The sequence below is a fragment of the Schistocerca piceifrons genome, chromosome 7 (assembly GCF_021461385.2).
Source record: "Schistocerca piceifrons isolate TAMUIC-IGC-003096 chromosome 7, iqSchPice1.1, whole genome shotgun sequence".
In the NCBI taxonomy this organism is placed as follows: Eukaryota; Metazoa; Arthropoda; class Insecta; order Orthoptera; family Acrididae; genus Schistocerca; species Schistocerca piceifrons.
Window position 1 is genome coordinate 235641580 of NC_060144.1, and position 16641 is coordinate 235658220.

General features: G+C 44.9%; 1 protein-coding gene across 1 annotated transcript in view; it reads left to right on the top strand.

Annotated features, from left to right (window-relative positions):
• The window catches only part of LOC124805591 (ubiquitin carboxyl-terminal hydrolase MINDY-3-like), a 137339-nt gene that overhangs the window by 7874 nt on the left and 112824 nt on the right, over positions 1-16641 (top strand). The window contains exon 2 of the mRNA XM_047266158.1: positions 6174-6368. Coding sequence (XP_047122114.1) covers positions 6174-6368 — 195 coding nt within the window. The remainder of the gene's footprint in view (positions 1-6173; positions 6369-16641) is intronic.

Genomic DNA, 16641 nt, shown 5'->3' on the forward strand with positions numbered 1-16641 from the left:
AGTGTGAGCTGTGGGTCCATCTTGTTGGAGCCAAACGTCTCCCTCTTCATCGTCCCTAGCAAACTGCTTTAAATTAGGTCAGAGGAAGGTCTCTATCACTTAACAGAAGCTATTTGAATTAACCGTTACCATTATACCATTTTCTTCGATAATACGGAACCCACTCACCATATTCAGCAACGGTGCACCAAACTGTTACTTGATAAATGCGAAGTGGTCGTTGGTGAAGTTCCCGACTGTTTTCTGCTGCCCAGCAGCGGAAATTTTATTATAGTACCTGGCACCTGGAAGTGGGTCTCACCATAATAAATCAAACCAGCGCCTGGAGAATGTTCTGTGGAATTTCCTCATACATCGCACTTTGTGCTTCACAATCTCTCTCACTTTATTCTTGGGTAATCATTTTGTATTTCTGCATGTGAAGATCTCTGTGCAGGATTCTTCTTACATTGCTGTCACACAATCCCAGGGCAGCTGTATGTTTTAAGTGGTGAACGCTTCGGAGAGTGCTGGACGGATGCTCTCACACGCGCCACATTTCCCGGTGTTTCCGAGGTCGGCCAGTGGATTTTCTTTTCAGTGAAGAACCTGATGCTGTAAAGTTTGATACCCACACTACCACAGCTTTTCTATCAGGAACAGAATCGTGTTGAACAAGTTCTAACCGGATGTGAAATGCTCGCTGAGTAGTAGTCACTGAAGCACCGTTACGAATATACTCCTCCATAAGAAACGCACGATACTAGCCAAGCCACTGTGTCTACTGAGAATGGCAAATCCAGCGCTATTGATCGGCACCTCCTCCGCACCAGTCTCTCTCTCTCTCTCTCTCTCTCTCTCTCTATTCGTTGAGTCGATTCCGACTCTCTGTGACCCCATGAACCAAAGCACGCTGCTTTTTCCCGTAGGCTTTCCAATTTGAAACACATTACTTCTGTGATACCATCCATCCATCTCATCCTCTGGCGTCCTCTTCTTCTAGTGCCTTCGACCTTCCCCAGCATTAGCGTTTTTTCCAATGAAACATGTCTTCTCATGATGTGTCCAAAGAAGGTCAGCTTTTGTCTCGGTATGATGCCTTCCGGGGAGCACTCTGGTTTTATTTGCTCTAATATTGACCTATTCTTTCTTTTTGCAGTGCATGGGACTCTAAGCACCACTATTCAGATGGTTCAAATGGCTCTGAGCACTACGCGACCTAACTTCTGAGGTCATCAGTCGCCTATAACTTAGAACTAATTAAACCTAACTAACCTAAGAACTGCACACACATCCATGCCCGAGGCAGGATTCGAACCTGCGACCGTAGCGGTCGCTCGGCTCCAGACTGTAGCGCTTAGAACCGCAGCACTATTCAAAGTTGTCTGTACTTCACGTTTCCGCCTTTATAATGGCACATCACAACTGGAAAGACCTTAGCCCTTACAATACGGACCCTTGGTGCTAAAGTTATATTTCTACTCCATCAAAACCGTGTCAAAGTTTGACGTTGTCTTTCTATCAATTAGCAAGCGTCTCCCGATTTTCTGGCTGCAATCACTATCAGCAGAAATTTGGGACAGAGATAATTGAATGTAGACACTGCCGCAATTGTTTCGCCTCTTATGTGCTATTGTGCTATGGAATGGTAAGTATGGTTGCCATAATTTTCTTTTTCTTAACATTTGTACTAAGACTGGCCTTTTCAATTTCTTCTTTCAGCTTTAGCAAGAGTGTCTTTAACTCTTCGTCATTTCCCTCTTCTTCACTTTCTGTCAGTAGTATAGTATCATTTGTGTATCTAAAGTTGTTCGTACGGGGTATTCAAAAAGTCTCCCCGCAGTGCCGTATGATGTTAGCCGCGCGTGCCGTATGCCGCAATGAATATACCGAAATAAAACTCAGTGAAATATAACTTATTCATTTATTGAATATTCATTTTTACTTGCAGATTTTCACATTAAATGTTAAAAGTGTCCCCCCTGTTGTCGAACACACAACTCAATTCGTCTAATCAAGTTTCCAAACACAAGCTGTAACATTTCTTCTGTAACAGAAGCAGTGAAAGTGGATATTGCAGTTTTCATCGATGGATTTTTGACGGTTTTTAGAGACAGTTGTTTTCACTGCACTCCAGAAGAAAAAGTCAGGTGGTGTTAGGTCAGGCGATCGTGGAGGCCAAAGTCCCTGTGAAATTATGCGATCACCAAAAAAATCAGCAAGCAGTGACATTTAAACGCGGGCTGTATGCGTGGGTGCACCATCTTGTTGAAAATATTGTTTCGTTGAAAAATATGGGACGCACAATCCGACGTCTAGAAGTTGCAATCCAAACTCCTATTTTCACAGAATGAAGTGGTTCCTCATGAATACACAATGGATTTGCAGTACTCCACATAAGAGAATTTTGCGAGTTCATGTACCCGGATAAATGAAAGCACGCCTCAGCAGTGAAAACCGTTTCATTAAGAATGTCCCTTTCATTTTGTTGAATGAAATTTTTGAACCATTGACAATAATGCAATCTCTTGCCATGATCAGTATTTTTCAGTTCTTGCTCGACTGTCACTTTGTAAGCGAAAAGTTCTAATTTTTTCCTTACAGCTGTTTGGGCCGTTCCGACATTAACATCGATCTCCTGGGCGAGTTTTCTTACTGAGTTGTTCTGACTCATCGACATTTTATCGGAAATATCGAGTAGTTTATCCTCAAACAAAACGCTAGGACGACCATTTCTCAGTGCACCTATCATTGAACCCGTACTTCGAACAAATCTCGCACGGTATCGCGATCTCGCACGGTATCGCGATGTGGGAGTGTTGCCTCCGGGAAAACTGAACTAAATGTTTGACGAACTGAAACTATGTACACTACTAGCCATTAAAATTGCTACACCAAGAAGAAATGCAGATGATAAACGGATATTCATTGTACAAATACAGGGCGTTTCAAAAAGAAAGAGCAGATTTCAAACATTTATTTCTCAAAAACTACAAATGATAGAAACACAATTCCAACGGTCCTTCACTCAATATGAGTACCAAATGTTACACAACAAATATCAAAACTGTACCTCAATATGAGCACCATTTGTTACACGACAAATATCAAACCGGTATCTCATTTCTTGCCACACACGACGCAACTGGTCTTTAGTTACCGAATTCACGGCCGCAACAATTCGATGTCGTACCTCTTGAAGAGTAGCGGGCATAGGTGGGACATAAACACAGTCCTTTATGTACCCCCACAAATAAAAATCGCAGGGAGTAAGGTCTGGTGACCTGGGAGGCCACAGACGATGACATTGATCTTGTGCTCCTGCTCTTCCAATCCACCGTCCTGGAATGGTGTTATTTAGGTACCGTCGTACAGGTTCAGAGAAGTGTGGTGGGGCGCCATCTTGCATGAAGATGAAGTGATTTGAATCTTCCTGAAGTTGAGGAAATAGCCAGTTTTGTAACATGTCCAGGTAAATGGTTCCTGTGATAGTTTTCTCCATGAAAAAGAAAGGTCCATAAACTTTGTTTACCGAAATTGCACAAAAGACGTTAACCTTTGGTGAGTCTCTTTCATGTTGAATAACGTCCCTCGGAGTTTCACTCGCCCAAATTCGTACGTTATGCCGATTAACTTTACCAGAAATGTGAAACGTTGATTCATCTGAAAAAATTAATCGTTCGGCAAAATTGTCCTCTTCCATGTCCTGTAGAATTGCAGTTGAAAATTCGAACCTTTTGTTGTGGTCGTCAGGACGCAATGCTTGCAATAACTGCAGTTTGTACGGCTTCATGTGCAGACGGTTACTCAGAACGCGCCATACCGTTGTTTTAGACATGTTTAGTTCGTGACTTGCCCGTGCCGTGGATTTTCTAGGGCTCCTTTCGTAAGCTGCACGGACACGCTCGACATTTTCATCCGATGTGCGTGGACGACCCGTGCTTTTTCGCTTGCAGATGCAACCATCTTCTACGAATCTGTGATGCCACTCATAAATTTGCTTATGACGAGGCGGCTGTTTGTTGAATTGACGGCGGAATGCACGTTGCACACCAACAATGGACTCTAACTTTGCAAATTGCAGCACACAAAATGATCGTTCCTGTGGTGTCGTCGCCATTTTCCTACAAACAAACGCCAGCGCCACTGCGGATTTGCATGGAACTTCTGCGCGGACCATTGAAAAGCTTTGAACCTTTCTCTGACAAGAAACGTTTGAATTGTGTTTCTATCATTTGTAGTTTTTGAGAAATAAATGTTTGAAATCTGCTCTTTCTTTTTGAAACGCCCTGTATATTATACTAGAACTGGCATGTGACTAAATTTTCACACAATTTGGGTGCGTAGATCCTGAGAAATCAGTAACCAGAACAACCACCTCTGACCATAATAACGGCCTTGATACTCCTGGGCATTGAGTCAAACAGAGCTTGGATGGCGTGTACAGGTACAGCTGCCCATGCAGATTCAACACGATACCACAGTTCATCAAGAGTAGTGACTGGCGTATTGTAACGAGCCAGTTGCTAGGCCACCATTGACCAGACGTTTTCAGTTGGTGAGATATCTGGAGAATGTGCTGTCCAGTGCAGCAGTCGAACATTTGCTGTAAGCAGAAAGGCCCGTACAGGACCTGCAACATGCGGTCGTGCATTATCCTGCTGAAATGTAGGGTTTCGCTGGAACCGAGTGAAGGTTAGAGCCACGGGTCGTAACACATCTGAAATGTAACGTCCACTGTTCAAAGTGCCGCCAATGCGAACAAGAGGTGACCGAGACATGTAACCAATGGCACCGTATACCATCACGCCGGCTGATACGCCAGTATGGCGATGACAAATACACGCTTCCAATGTGCGTTCACCGCGATGCCGCCAAACACGGATGCGACCATCATGATGCGTTTTGCCATTCGTGCACCCAGGTTCGTCGTTGAGTACACCATCGCAGGTGCTCCTGTCTGTGATGCAGCGTCAAGGGTAACCGCAGCCGTGGTCTCCGAGCTGATAGTCCATGCTGCTGCAAACGTCGTCGAACTGTTCGTGCAGATGGTTGTTGTCTTGCAAACGTCCCCGTCTGTCGACTCGTCGATCGAGACGTGGCTGCACGATCCGTTACAGCCATGCGGATCAGATGCTTGTCGTCTCGACTGCTAGTTATACGAGGCCGTTGGGATCCAGCTCGGCGTTCCGTACTACCCTCCTGAACCCACCGATTCCATACTCTGCTAACAGTCATTACGAGCAGCAATGTCGCGACACGGTAAACCTTTATCAAAGTCGGAAACGTGATGGTACGCATTTCTCCTCGTTACACGAGGCATCACAGCAACGTTTCACCGGGCAACGCCGGTCAACCGCTGTTTGTGTATGAGACATCGGTTGGAAACTTTCCTCATGTCGGCACGTTGTAGGTGTCGCCACCGGCGCCAACCTTGTGTGAATGCTCTGAAAAGCTAATCATTTGCATATCACAGCATCTTCTTGCTGTCGGTTAAATTTCACGTCTGTAGCACGTCATCTTCGTGGCGTAGCAATTTTAATGGCCAGTAGTGTATTTGCCGCCAGCTTTGAACACTTGTTCGAGTAGAAACACACGTTCTTCAATGGTTAGCATTTTAACAGCAACAAAAACGAAACAAAGGAACTAGACTGAAACGTTCACGTCATCATCTAACGACACATACCAACGATACTACTGACGCTGACTGAGATAAACGAGCCGACCGGAGTGGCCGTGCGGTCTAGGCGCTACAGTCTGGAGCCGAGCAACCGCTACGGTCGCAGGTTCGAATCCTGCCTCGGGCATGGATGTGTGTGATGTCCTTAGGTTAGTTAGGTTTAATTAGTTCTAAGTTCTAGGCGACTGATGACCTCAGAAGTTAAGTCGCATAGTGCTCAGAGCCATTTGAACCATTTTTGAGATAAACGAAATATTGGAATGCTGGGAGAGTCCACTTGAGGGGAAGTAACTAAGGCAGGCGAACAATCATACGGCACGCGCGGCTAACAATCATACGGCACTGCGGAGAGACTTTTTGAACACCCCGTATTTATCGCACATCAGTCTCCCCACTACAACTCAAACCAAATACGGAAGGTCTTTTTGCCGGAGCCTGTAGTTATATTAGTGAGATGGCAAAGTGTCACTAGGTTTGTACGTTGGTTTGCGGTCGCTGCCGGTGACGTCCGCAGGGCTTCTCGTTCAGCCCGCACGAGCCGACGGCGCTGGTGCAGCTCGAGGGCGGGCCGTGCGCCGTGCTGGCCGCGGTGCAGGCGTTCATCCTCCGCTCCATCCTCTGCCAGCGAGACTCACTCGACTGGCGGCGCGTCGACCCTGACGGGGTGGACCAGCTGCTCATCGACGCCGTTACGCACATCGTCTGCCAGGTAGCGCACAAATCCTCAAAATTTTGCTTTTATGTTGATTTGACACACTTGATACTACCAGCACTTTTCATGAAAAGTTACTTTTCTTCGTATTTAAGTCCCGTCTCTATGACTCAACAAAAATTCATTTGTTATTGTAACGGACAGTCAAATGAAAACCTAACACTCGTCACAATGGGGCCATGAAATACACTACTGGCCATTAAAATTGCTACACCACGAAGATTACGTACTACAGACGCGAAATTTAACCGACAGGAAGAAGATGCTGTGATATGCAAAATGATTAGCTTTTCAGAACATTCACACAAGGTTGGCGACAGCATCAACGTGCTGACATGAGGAAAGTTTCCAACCGATTTCTCATACACAAACAGCAGTTGACCGGCGTTGTCTGGTGAAACGTTGTTGTGATGCCTCCTGTAAGGAGGAGAAATCCGTACCATCACGTTTCCGGCTTTGGTAAAGGTCGGATGTAGCCTATCGCGATTGCGGTTTATCGTATCGCGACATTGCTGCTCGCGTTGGTCGAGAACCAATGACTGTTAGGAGAATATGGAATCGGTGGGATCAGGAGGCTAATACGGAACGCCGTGCTCGATCCGAACGGCATCGTATCACTAGCAGTTGAGATGATAGGCATCTTATCTGCATGGCTGTAACGGATCGTGCAGCCACGTCTCGATCGATGAGTCAACAAATGGGGACGTTTGCAAGACAACAACCATCTGCACGAACAGTTCGACGACTTTTGCAGCAGCATGGACTATCAGCTCGGAGACCAAGGCTGCGGTTATCTTCGTCGCTGCATCACAGACAGGAGCATTTTTCCGGATGAAGCGAGGTTCTGTTTACAGCATCATGATGGTCGCATCCGTGTTTAGCGACATCGCGGTGAACGCACATTGGAAGCGTGTATTCGTCATCGCCATACTGGAGTATCACCCGGCGTGATGGTATGGGGTGCCATTGGTTACACGTCTCTGTCACCTCTTGTTCGCATTGGCGGCGATTTGGACAGTGGACGTTACATTTCAGATGTATTACGACCCGTGGCGCTAGCCTTCATTCGATCCCTGCGGAACCCTACATTTCAGCAAGATAATGCACGACCGCATGTTGCAGGTCCTGTACGGGCCTTTCTGGATAAAGAAAATGTTCAACTGCTGCCCCGGCCAGCACATTCTCCAAATCTCTCAACAATTGAAAACGTGTGGTCAATGATGGCTGAGCAAGTGGCTCATCACAATACACCAGTCACTACTCTTGATGAAGTGTGGTATTGTGTTGCATCTGCATGGGCAGATGTACCTGTACACGCCATCCAAGCTCTGTTTGACTCAATGACCAGGCGTACCAAGGCCGTTATTACGGCCAAGAGGTGGTTGTTCTGGGTACTGATTTCTCAGGATCTATGCACCCAAATTGCGTGAAAATGTAATCACATATCAGTTCTAGTATAATATATTTGTCCAATGAATACCCCTTTTATCATCTACCTTTCTTCTTGGTGTAGCAATTTTAATGGCCAGTGGTGTAATTCAACTCAAAAGTAATCACCATACGTGTTAAGACATTTATCCCACTGGGAGACGACACCATCAATTCCTGTGTCGTAGAACGCGATCTGTTGCTGACGGGTCCACAAACGCATTCCCTTCTTCAGGTCGCCAACGATGTCAAAATCACACAGTGAAAGATCTGGACTGTATGGAGGATGCTGCAGTGCTAGCCTTCGTCCAATTGGCAGCGGCAGGCGTTATTGTGCAACAGGATTATTCCGCCCGACAGCATCCCGGGCGGCTTGACTTTACGGCCTGTAGCAGTTTCTGCAAAGTGTCTTTACAGCGCTGCACATTGATTGTGGTCCCACGCTTGAGGAACTCGACGAGCAGAGAGCCCTTACGTTTGAAGAGTGAGGTCACCAAGACCTTAAGCCGTCGGCACACGGACCGTGCTGTCGAACGTCAACGTTGAGCGTGCCAAGTTCAACATGCTGCTGAATGCTCAGGAACGATGCGACTTGTGTACACGGTACGTGGGCCCCAACGTGGTATACGCGATAGCAACGCACTCCTGCGGCAGTTGAGGGATGTTTCTAGTTCGTAAATCACACTGTTTACGCAATGGGCGCGTGTAAAAATCCCATGTTAGCCCTATTAAAATGCATATTTCCTTCATCGTCCACGAAAAGGAACGTACCATGTCCAATCAATAAGGACACAGGCTTATAAAACTTCCATTAAAAATATTGCGGTACAAATTTGGAATACTTCTCCGCATAAGATAAACATTATTTCTTCATTCCCACATTTTAGTAAAACCCCAAGGTCAGTCTTACTTTATCACTATTCCTATCCAGTAACAGAGTCTTTGCAACATGTGAATTACGAAGCGTAAAAGATAAAGGAGCAAAATGTCTGTATACAAGTAACGCAAGCTGTCCTGCAGATGAAGCCAATCGAACGAAGTCACCCTCAAAAAAAGGTGAGCTTATATTTACATAACATCAAATATTATAACATATACTTATATTAAACTAATAATAAAGTATCAGAACTTAATAAAAGCGCGAATGTTAGGGGAAAAAAATTGGAAGTATTCAGACGCGAACCACCGCCCCAACAAAAACTCATTACAGCGCAGAGACGGTATTCATTACGCTAACCAACAACACGCTCTACGTAGTTCGCCATATTGTGTTATGCCGTACTAAAATCTTTAATCGTAGATAACTGTTACTAATTGAAATTTAATTATAACACATTGTACCAAGATCAATTTGTTTTGGGTGGATCTTCGGTGTGTCGCTGCCTTCAAATAGCCTACTTTCATAATACCCAAGTTACAATAATTCTTTTGCCACGAACGTGATGTTTTTCGTTATTTATTGGAACGAATCACACAACTAACAACGGTTTTTCCAGGGATTCTCAATTTGCTGGTCCTCAGAAACCGCATATATACATATAGGCTTGAAATGAATGCCAATATGGCGCCTCACAACTCTGTACTGAAGGGACACGGCGTGCATGTGACGTAGGTGGCGTTGTGCCATCTCATTGGTCAACGCTCAGACGCATGCTCAGAATATCTGATATGCCAGATATTGCTCTGCACGTTCGGAAAGACTCCCGAACGTGCTATTCCACGCTATGACGTCAGAAACTTGGCACGCTCAACGCTCAACGTTCGGATGCACGGTCCGTGTGCCGTCGGCTTTACGGGAACTTGCGTGGACAGCTGTCGGTTTCTTTGGCGCGGGAGATGAGGAATGGTTCCACTGTTGGCTTTCCAGTTTGCCCTCGGGCTGTCGGACGGAATCATCCTGTTACATGATAACGCCCGCCACCACACTGTCAGTCAGACGAAGGCTTCGATACGCGCCAGCGACTTGCTCCGAAACACTACCGGGATGGTTCCTCTGGAAGGGCACGGCCGACTTCCTTCCCCATCCTTCCCTAATCCAATGAGACCGATGACCACGCTGTCTGGTCTCCTTCCCCAAACAACTAACCGAAACACTGCAACATTTTCCTTACAGCTCCGATCTTTCACCGTATGGCCGGCCGCTGTGACCGAGCGGTTCTAATCGCTTCAGTCTGGAACCGTACGGCTGCTACGGTCCCAAATTCGAATCCTGCCTCGGGCATGGATGTATGTGATGTCCTTAGGTTGGTTAGGTTTAAGTAGTTCTAAGTCTACGTGGCTGATGACCTCAGATGTTAAGTCCCATAGCGCTTAGGTCCATTTGAACCTTTTTTTTTTTTTTTCACCGTATGATTTTCACATCTTAAGTGACTGGAAGAAAGACATGCTTGGATGTCGGATGCAGTCGGACGAGAAAGGGCAACAGTGGGTGCGGTTGTGGATCCGTCAGCGGCCGACCGTTTTCTACGAAACAGTGGAATAATTGTTAACACGTGTGGTGAATACTTTTGAATAGAACCATTCCATGGTTCCGTTGTCGGCGTCCACGCATGTCTTTCTTCAGATCGACAAAAATGTGAACATGTGGAGGATGATGTAGTGTTTCCCAAACAGATATCTGAAGCGTAGCATTCGTCCGATTGGCAGTGTGGGGGCGGACATTATCGTACAACAGCTTGATTCCGTCCGACAGCATTCGTGGGCGTTTTGACTTTATGGTGCGTGCAGTTTCTGCAAAGCGTCTTCGTAGTGCAGTGCATTGATTATGATTCCACACCGACGAGCAGGGAGCCTCTGCAGTCGAAGAAGGAGGCCATCATGACCTTCCCGGAATGTGTGTGATCAGCATTGGATTCCTTTGGCAAGGGAGATATTTCTACTGTAGGCCTTGCCATATGTCCTCGGGTTGTCGGAATGCTGTTGACGGAATCATCCTGTGGTACGCGTTTTTTTTAATTTATTTTTATTTCACATTGTAAGTAGCACAGTAAGCAATGTCGTCTGCCTCGTTATATTTTTACCCCCTTTTTTTGTTTTCATGAGATTTCTTTCTGGCAGCATATGGTTAATCTTGTTTTGCTTTGACTGATGGTTTGTTTATACATGTATTAATTTTTCAGAACTCTGGTGAGAAACTACCGACTTTGAACAGCTATATTATTCAAATTATTGGCTGTACTGACATATCGTATTAACATGAACGTCTGAGACTCGCTAGCTGTAGCGTACGAGTTATGAGAGGTGTTTGTGGATAGGCGTCAGCTGTCGACCTCCACCTCTCCTACCGCACGGCAATCTTCCACAGTCGAACTCCCACCAATACCGTGACGTAACGGGCGAATTGTGGCGCCCTGAAAAAATTCTAAGTTGGCGTGGCCGCACAGGACGCTCGTCAAAGCGGCTCGGCAGCAACCACTTGGTGGCAAACGTTAGCCGGACGAGAGGGGTAGCCCCAGCGCATGGTCGGGCCATGTGGCTGGGAATTCCGCTGTGACGATGACGGTGCTTTGTATCGAGTTCAAATGGCTCTGAGCACTATGGGACTTAACATCTGTAGTCATCAGTCCTCTAGAACTTAGAACTACTTAAACCTAACTAACCTAAGGACATCACACACATCCATGCCCGAGGCAGGATTCGAACCTGCGACCGTAGCAGTCGCTTTGTATCGATGAAGGAGACACGCCGGGAGAGCCAAAGATGGCGGACTTTGTGAAACCTTAATGGCAGACATTTCACAGTCTGTATGGAAATTAATAGTAGCCAGATGAACCTTGTTCTCTCAAAAAGAAACAAGTACATTGTTATTTGCACGACGATTCTGAAGGTGTAATCAGATTTTCAATATATTGATTAGTTTAAAGTTTAGTATCTGACGCCGGTCGCAGTGGCCGAGCGGTTCTAGGCGCTTCAGTCTAGAACCGCACACTACTGCGGTCGCAGGTTCGAATCCTGCCTCAGGCATGGATGTGTGTGCTGTCCTTAGGTTAGTTAGGTTTAAGTAGTTCTAAGTTCTAAGGGACTGATGACCTCAGGTGTTAAGTTGGTTTAAATGGCTCTGAGCACTATGGGACTCAACTGCTGAGGTTATTAGTCCCCTAGAACTTAGAACTAGTTAAACCTAACTAACCTAAGGACATCACAAACATCCATGCCCGAAGCAGGATTCGAACCTGCGACCGTAGCGGTCTTGCGGTTCCAGACTGCAGCGCCTTTAACCGAACGGCCACTAAGGCCGGCCTCAGGTGTTAAGTCCCATAGTGCTCAGAGCCATTTGAACCATTTTAGTATCTGACGGTAAATTACACAAGTAACACCCAGAAAAACATTTCCAAAATATAAACGCTTCATCCGATCTTGTCGATCGCCGTGTCGTTAGAAAGCTATTAGTGGAAACCTAAATTGGTATGAATTACAGGCATGTAACTTAAATAGTACATGAGTTATTGGGGGTCATAGTGGCCGATTACTATCTATCGCATCAGGCCATAAGTACTCCACAGTTACACGAGAAAACGGTAGCAGCATACTTATAAATGTATTGATTCATCTATGTCTTTGTTAATATCCGATATATGCTATTCATGAAGAAACTGGTCAATTATTTACTGTGTTTTAGAAAGCACAGAGACATTAAGCTCCTGGCCTTACTTCTTTTCTTTTGATATATGTTTCTTTAATTGTTTGTTTGGTTGTTTATAGATTTGTTTATAGATTACATAATGGTAAGACAGAGATTTAGGAACCAGGTTTTAAATTGTAAGGCATTTCCAGGGGCAGATGTGGCCTCTGATCACAATCTGTTGGTTATGAACTGTAGATTAAAACTGAAGAAACTGCAAAAAGGTGGGAATTTAAGGAGATGGGACCTGGATAAACTGAAAGAACCTGAGGTTGTACAGAGTTTCAGGGAGCTCATAAGGGAACAATTGACAGGAATGGGGGAAAGAAATACAGTAGAAGAAGAATGGGTAGCTTTGAGAGGTGAAGTAGTGAAGGCAGCAGAGGACGTAGTAGGTAAAAAGACGAGGGCAAGTAGAAATCCTTGTGTTACACAAGAAATACTGAATTTAATTGATGAAAGGAGAAAATTTAAAAATGCAGTAAATGAAGCAGGCAAAAAGGAATACAAACGTCTCAAAATCGAGAACGACAGGAAGTGAAAATGGGTAAGCAGAGATGGCTAGAGGACAAATGTAAGGATGTAGAGGGTTATCTCACTAGGGGTAAGATAGATACTGCCTACAGGAAAATTAAAGAGACCTTTGGAGAAAAGAGAACCACTTGTATGAATATCAAGAGCTCAGATGGAAACCCAGGTCTAAGCAAAGAAGGGAAAGCAGAAAGGTGGAGGGAGTATATAGAGGTCCTATACAAGGGCTATGTACTTGAGGACAATATTATGGAAATAGAAGAGGATGTAGATGAAGATGAAATGGGAGATAAGATACTGCGTGAAGAGTTTGACAGAGCACTGAAAGACCTCAGTCGAAACAAGGCCCCGGGAGTAGACAACATTCCATTAGAACTACTGACGGCCTTGGGAGAGCCAGTCCTGACAAAACTCTACCATCTGGTGGGCAAGATGTATGAGACAGGCGAGATACCCTCAGACTTCAAGAAGAATATAAGGTGCTGACAGATGTGAAAATTACCGAACAATCAGTTTAATAAGTCACGGATGCAAAATACTAACGCGTATTCTCTACAGACGAATGGAAAAACTGGTATAAGCTGACCTCGGGGAAGATAAGTTTGAATTCCGTAGAAATATTGGAACACGTGAGGCAATACTGACCCTACGACTTACCTTAGAAGCTAGATTAAGGAAAGGTAAACCTACGTTTCTAGCATTTGTAGACTTAGAGAAAGCTTTTGGAAATGTTGACTGGAATACTCTCTTTCAAATTCTGAAGGTGGCAGGGGTAAAATACAGGGAGCGAAAGGCCATTTACAATTTGTACAGAAACCACATGGCAGTTATAAGAGTCGAGGGGCACGAAAGGGAAGCAGCGGTTGGGAAGGGAGTGAGACAGGGTTGTAGCCTGTCCCCGATGTTATTCAATCTGTATATTGAGCAAGCAGTGAAGGATACAAAAGACAAATTTGGAGTAGGTATTAAAATCCATGGAGAAGAAATAAAAACTTTGAGGTTCGCCGATGACATTGTAATTCTGTCAGAGACAGCAAAGGACTTGGAAGAGCAGTGAACGGAATGGACAGTGTCATGAAAGGAGGGTAAAAGATAAACATCAACAAAAGCAAAACGAGGATAATGGAATGTAGTCGAATTAAGTCGGGTGATGCTGAGGGACTTAGATTAGGAAATGAGACACTTAAAGTAGTAAAGGAGGCTTGCTATTTGGGGAGCAAAATAACTGATGATGGTCGAAGTAGAGAGGATATAAAATGTAGACTGGCAATGGCAAGGAAAGCGTTTCTGAAGAAGAGAAATTTGTTAACAACGAGATTTAAGTGTCAGGAAGTCGTTTCTGAAAGTATTTGTATGGAGTGTAGCCATGCATGGAAGTGAAACATGGACGATTAATAGTTTGAACAAGAAGAGAATAGAAGCTTTCGAAATGTGGTGCTACAGAAGAATGCTGAAGATTAGATTGGTAGATCATATAACTAATGAGGAGGTATTGAATAGGATTGGGGAGAAGAGGAGTTTGTGGCACAACTTGACAAGAAGAAGGGATCGGTTGGTAGGACATGTTCTGAGGCATCAAGGGATCACCAATTTAGTATTGGAGGGCAGCGTGGAGAGTAAAAATCGTAGAGGGAGACCAAGAGATGAATACACTAAACAGATTCAGAAGGATGTAGGTTGCAGTAGGTACTGGGAGATGAAGCTTGCACAGGATAGAGTAGCATGGAGAGCTGCATCAAACCAGTCTCAGGACTGAAGACCACAACAACAACAACGATTGTTTATGTATTTAATAATGTGTGTTAGCGCGTGTTTATGGTCCAGCCGTAGGAATATTTAATTTTAGTTATTTAAATGCAACTCCAGTATTTCGGACGTGCTTAAATATGTGTGTGGGTGCGTTGGCGCGAGCGCTCTAGCCAATCACAGCGCTCGTAAATGCAGAGACTGGATAGGAGCGTCGTTTCCGGAGAGGACACGAGGTGGTTGGGGAGAGTGCGGCAGTTCTGGACAGGACGGCACAGGACACGGAAAGTGCTGGACGGCGCGGCGGACGCACAGTCGCGGGGAAGACTTGGAGTTGAGCAGTTTGTGCGTGATCGCGAGAGATACAAATATTTCGGAGTGCCGACCTGTGCTCTTGTGTGATTTCCAGTGAAGACGTAGTGTGCGTTTAGAAGTGAATGTCTCGCGAGCTATGTTGTTCATAACTAATTACTTGCAGTAGGAATCTATTGTTTCCCTGTTATTCAGCTTATATTTTATTTAATTGCTGAACCATCGACACCAATAAGTGTTTTCAGAAATATGCCGCATTCCCAAAAGTACATCTACTATCGTACTCATCATTTAAAGTCGTTAAGATAGCACCTGCACATTTTATTTAATTGAAATCTTTCATTTATAAATTTCTAGGTTAATTCGCAATTGCCGAGTGATAGGAACCTTCGACCATCCGATTCAAGTGTCTATTCATATTGTATATTGTAGACTCAGCAGTACTTGGCTTGTAATGCGGCAACTACGTATCCCAGCCCCTAGACAACGAAACCAGCCAAAACTTTTAATATTGCAACTCTAATGAGTCGGAGGGTGCGTAGCAATTTTTTCCAAAGCCCGCAACCGTTCTACCCTGCCCTACTGCCCCTACGGGCCAAGTTATTTTGTTCGCGCTATACTCATCGAAACCAGAAGAATAAGTGCAACGAATATGGGCCACGAAACGTTTACCTTCTGCGGTCTGAATACCTGTTCTTAGGAGTGCCTCAGCATGACGTGCATGCATAGCGAACGACTCGGGGACTGTCGACCGCGTTTTACTTTCTATCCGTCGTAGCAATATGGCGAAGGCAATTTAATTTTTAGTTTTGGGCCTCGGTTTCTCTATTTCATAGACCTTTCTTCACGTCTCTGTTTCTAGCCGTCTTCTCTTCCGTGGACTGGGACTGACGTGTAGTCGTTTTTAACTCCTCTCTTTGTCTTCGTGTTCCACAGTTTTGACATGGGCGCGTATGACCCTAGTTGTTTTTGCGCCCTGAAACAAAACAAACAACTTCTTCATAGGAGATGCATAGCAATTCATAACTTCTCTGCCCTTCACTGTAAGGAAGATTGTGTCGTATCATCCGTTGGACACGAAATCCTTTAGCGTCAACATATCGTTTACTACACTGGTGTAGACCAGTTGCTTGAATTGTAGCCATAGCAAAAAACCAAAGAGATTGATATCAAGGGGAGTCAAGTTGTTGGGACACCAGAGGCAATAGACTGACCTTGAAATGTCGGCATCTGATGTTTACACACACTGCTGCGATAGTGTGCTCGGCCAGCATCCTTAGCCTGCACGTGTAAGAGAAATGCTATCCGCACGCCATCTGTAAGTCTGATCCGTTTCTGCAGATATTAATGTTTAGTATGTACGTAAATTAAGTTATTCGACAGGCCGCAGCTCTGACGAGAGGCTTGCTCCTGGTCTAAAATTTCGTTCGGTTAAGTCCACGATGTGATGGATTATTGACAAAGTTAAAGATACATCCTGACAAATGAAGGTGTACCAAGCACAATAATTTGAAATTTTAATCTCTTAGTGTTAACTTTATGAAAGCACAGGTTATGCAGTGCATGTGCGTATCAACAAATATTGCTGGCCTTTTCTACAAAGGTCTGATTCTTCGCGTCTTTCGAAATGTC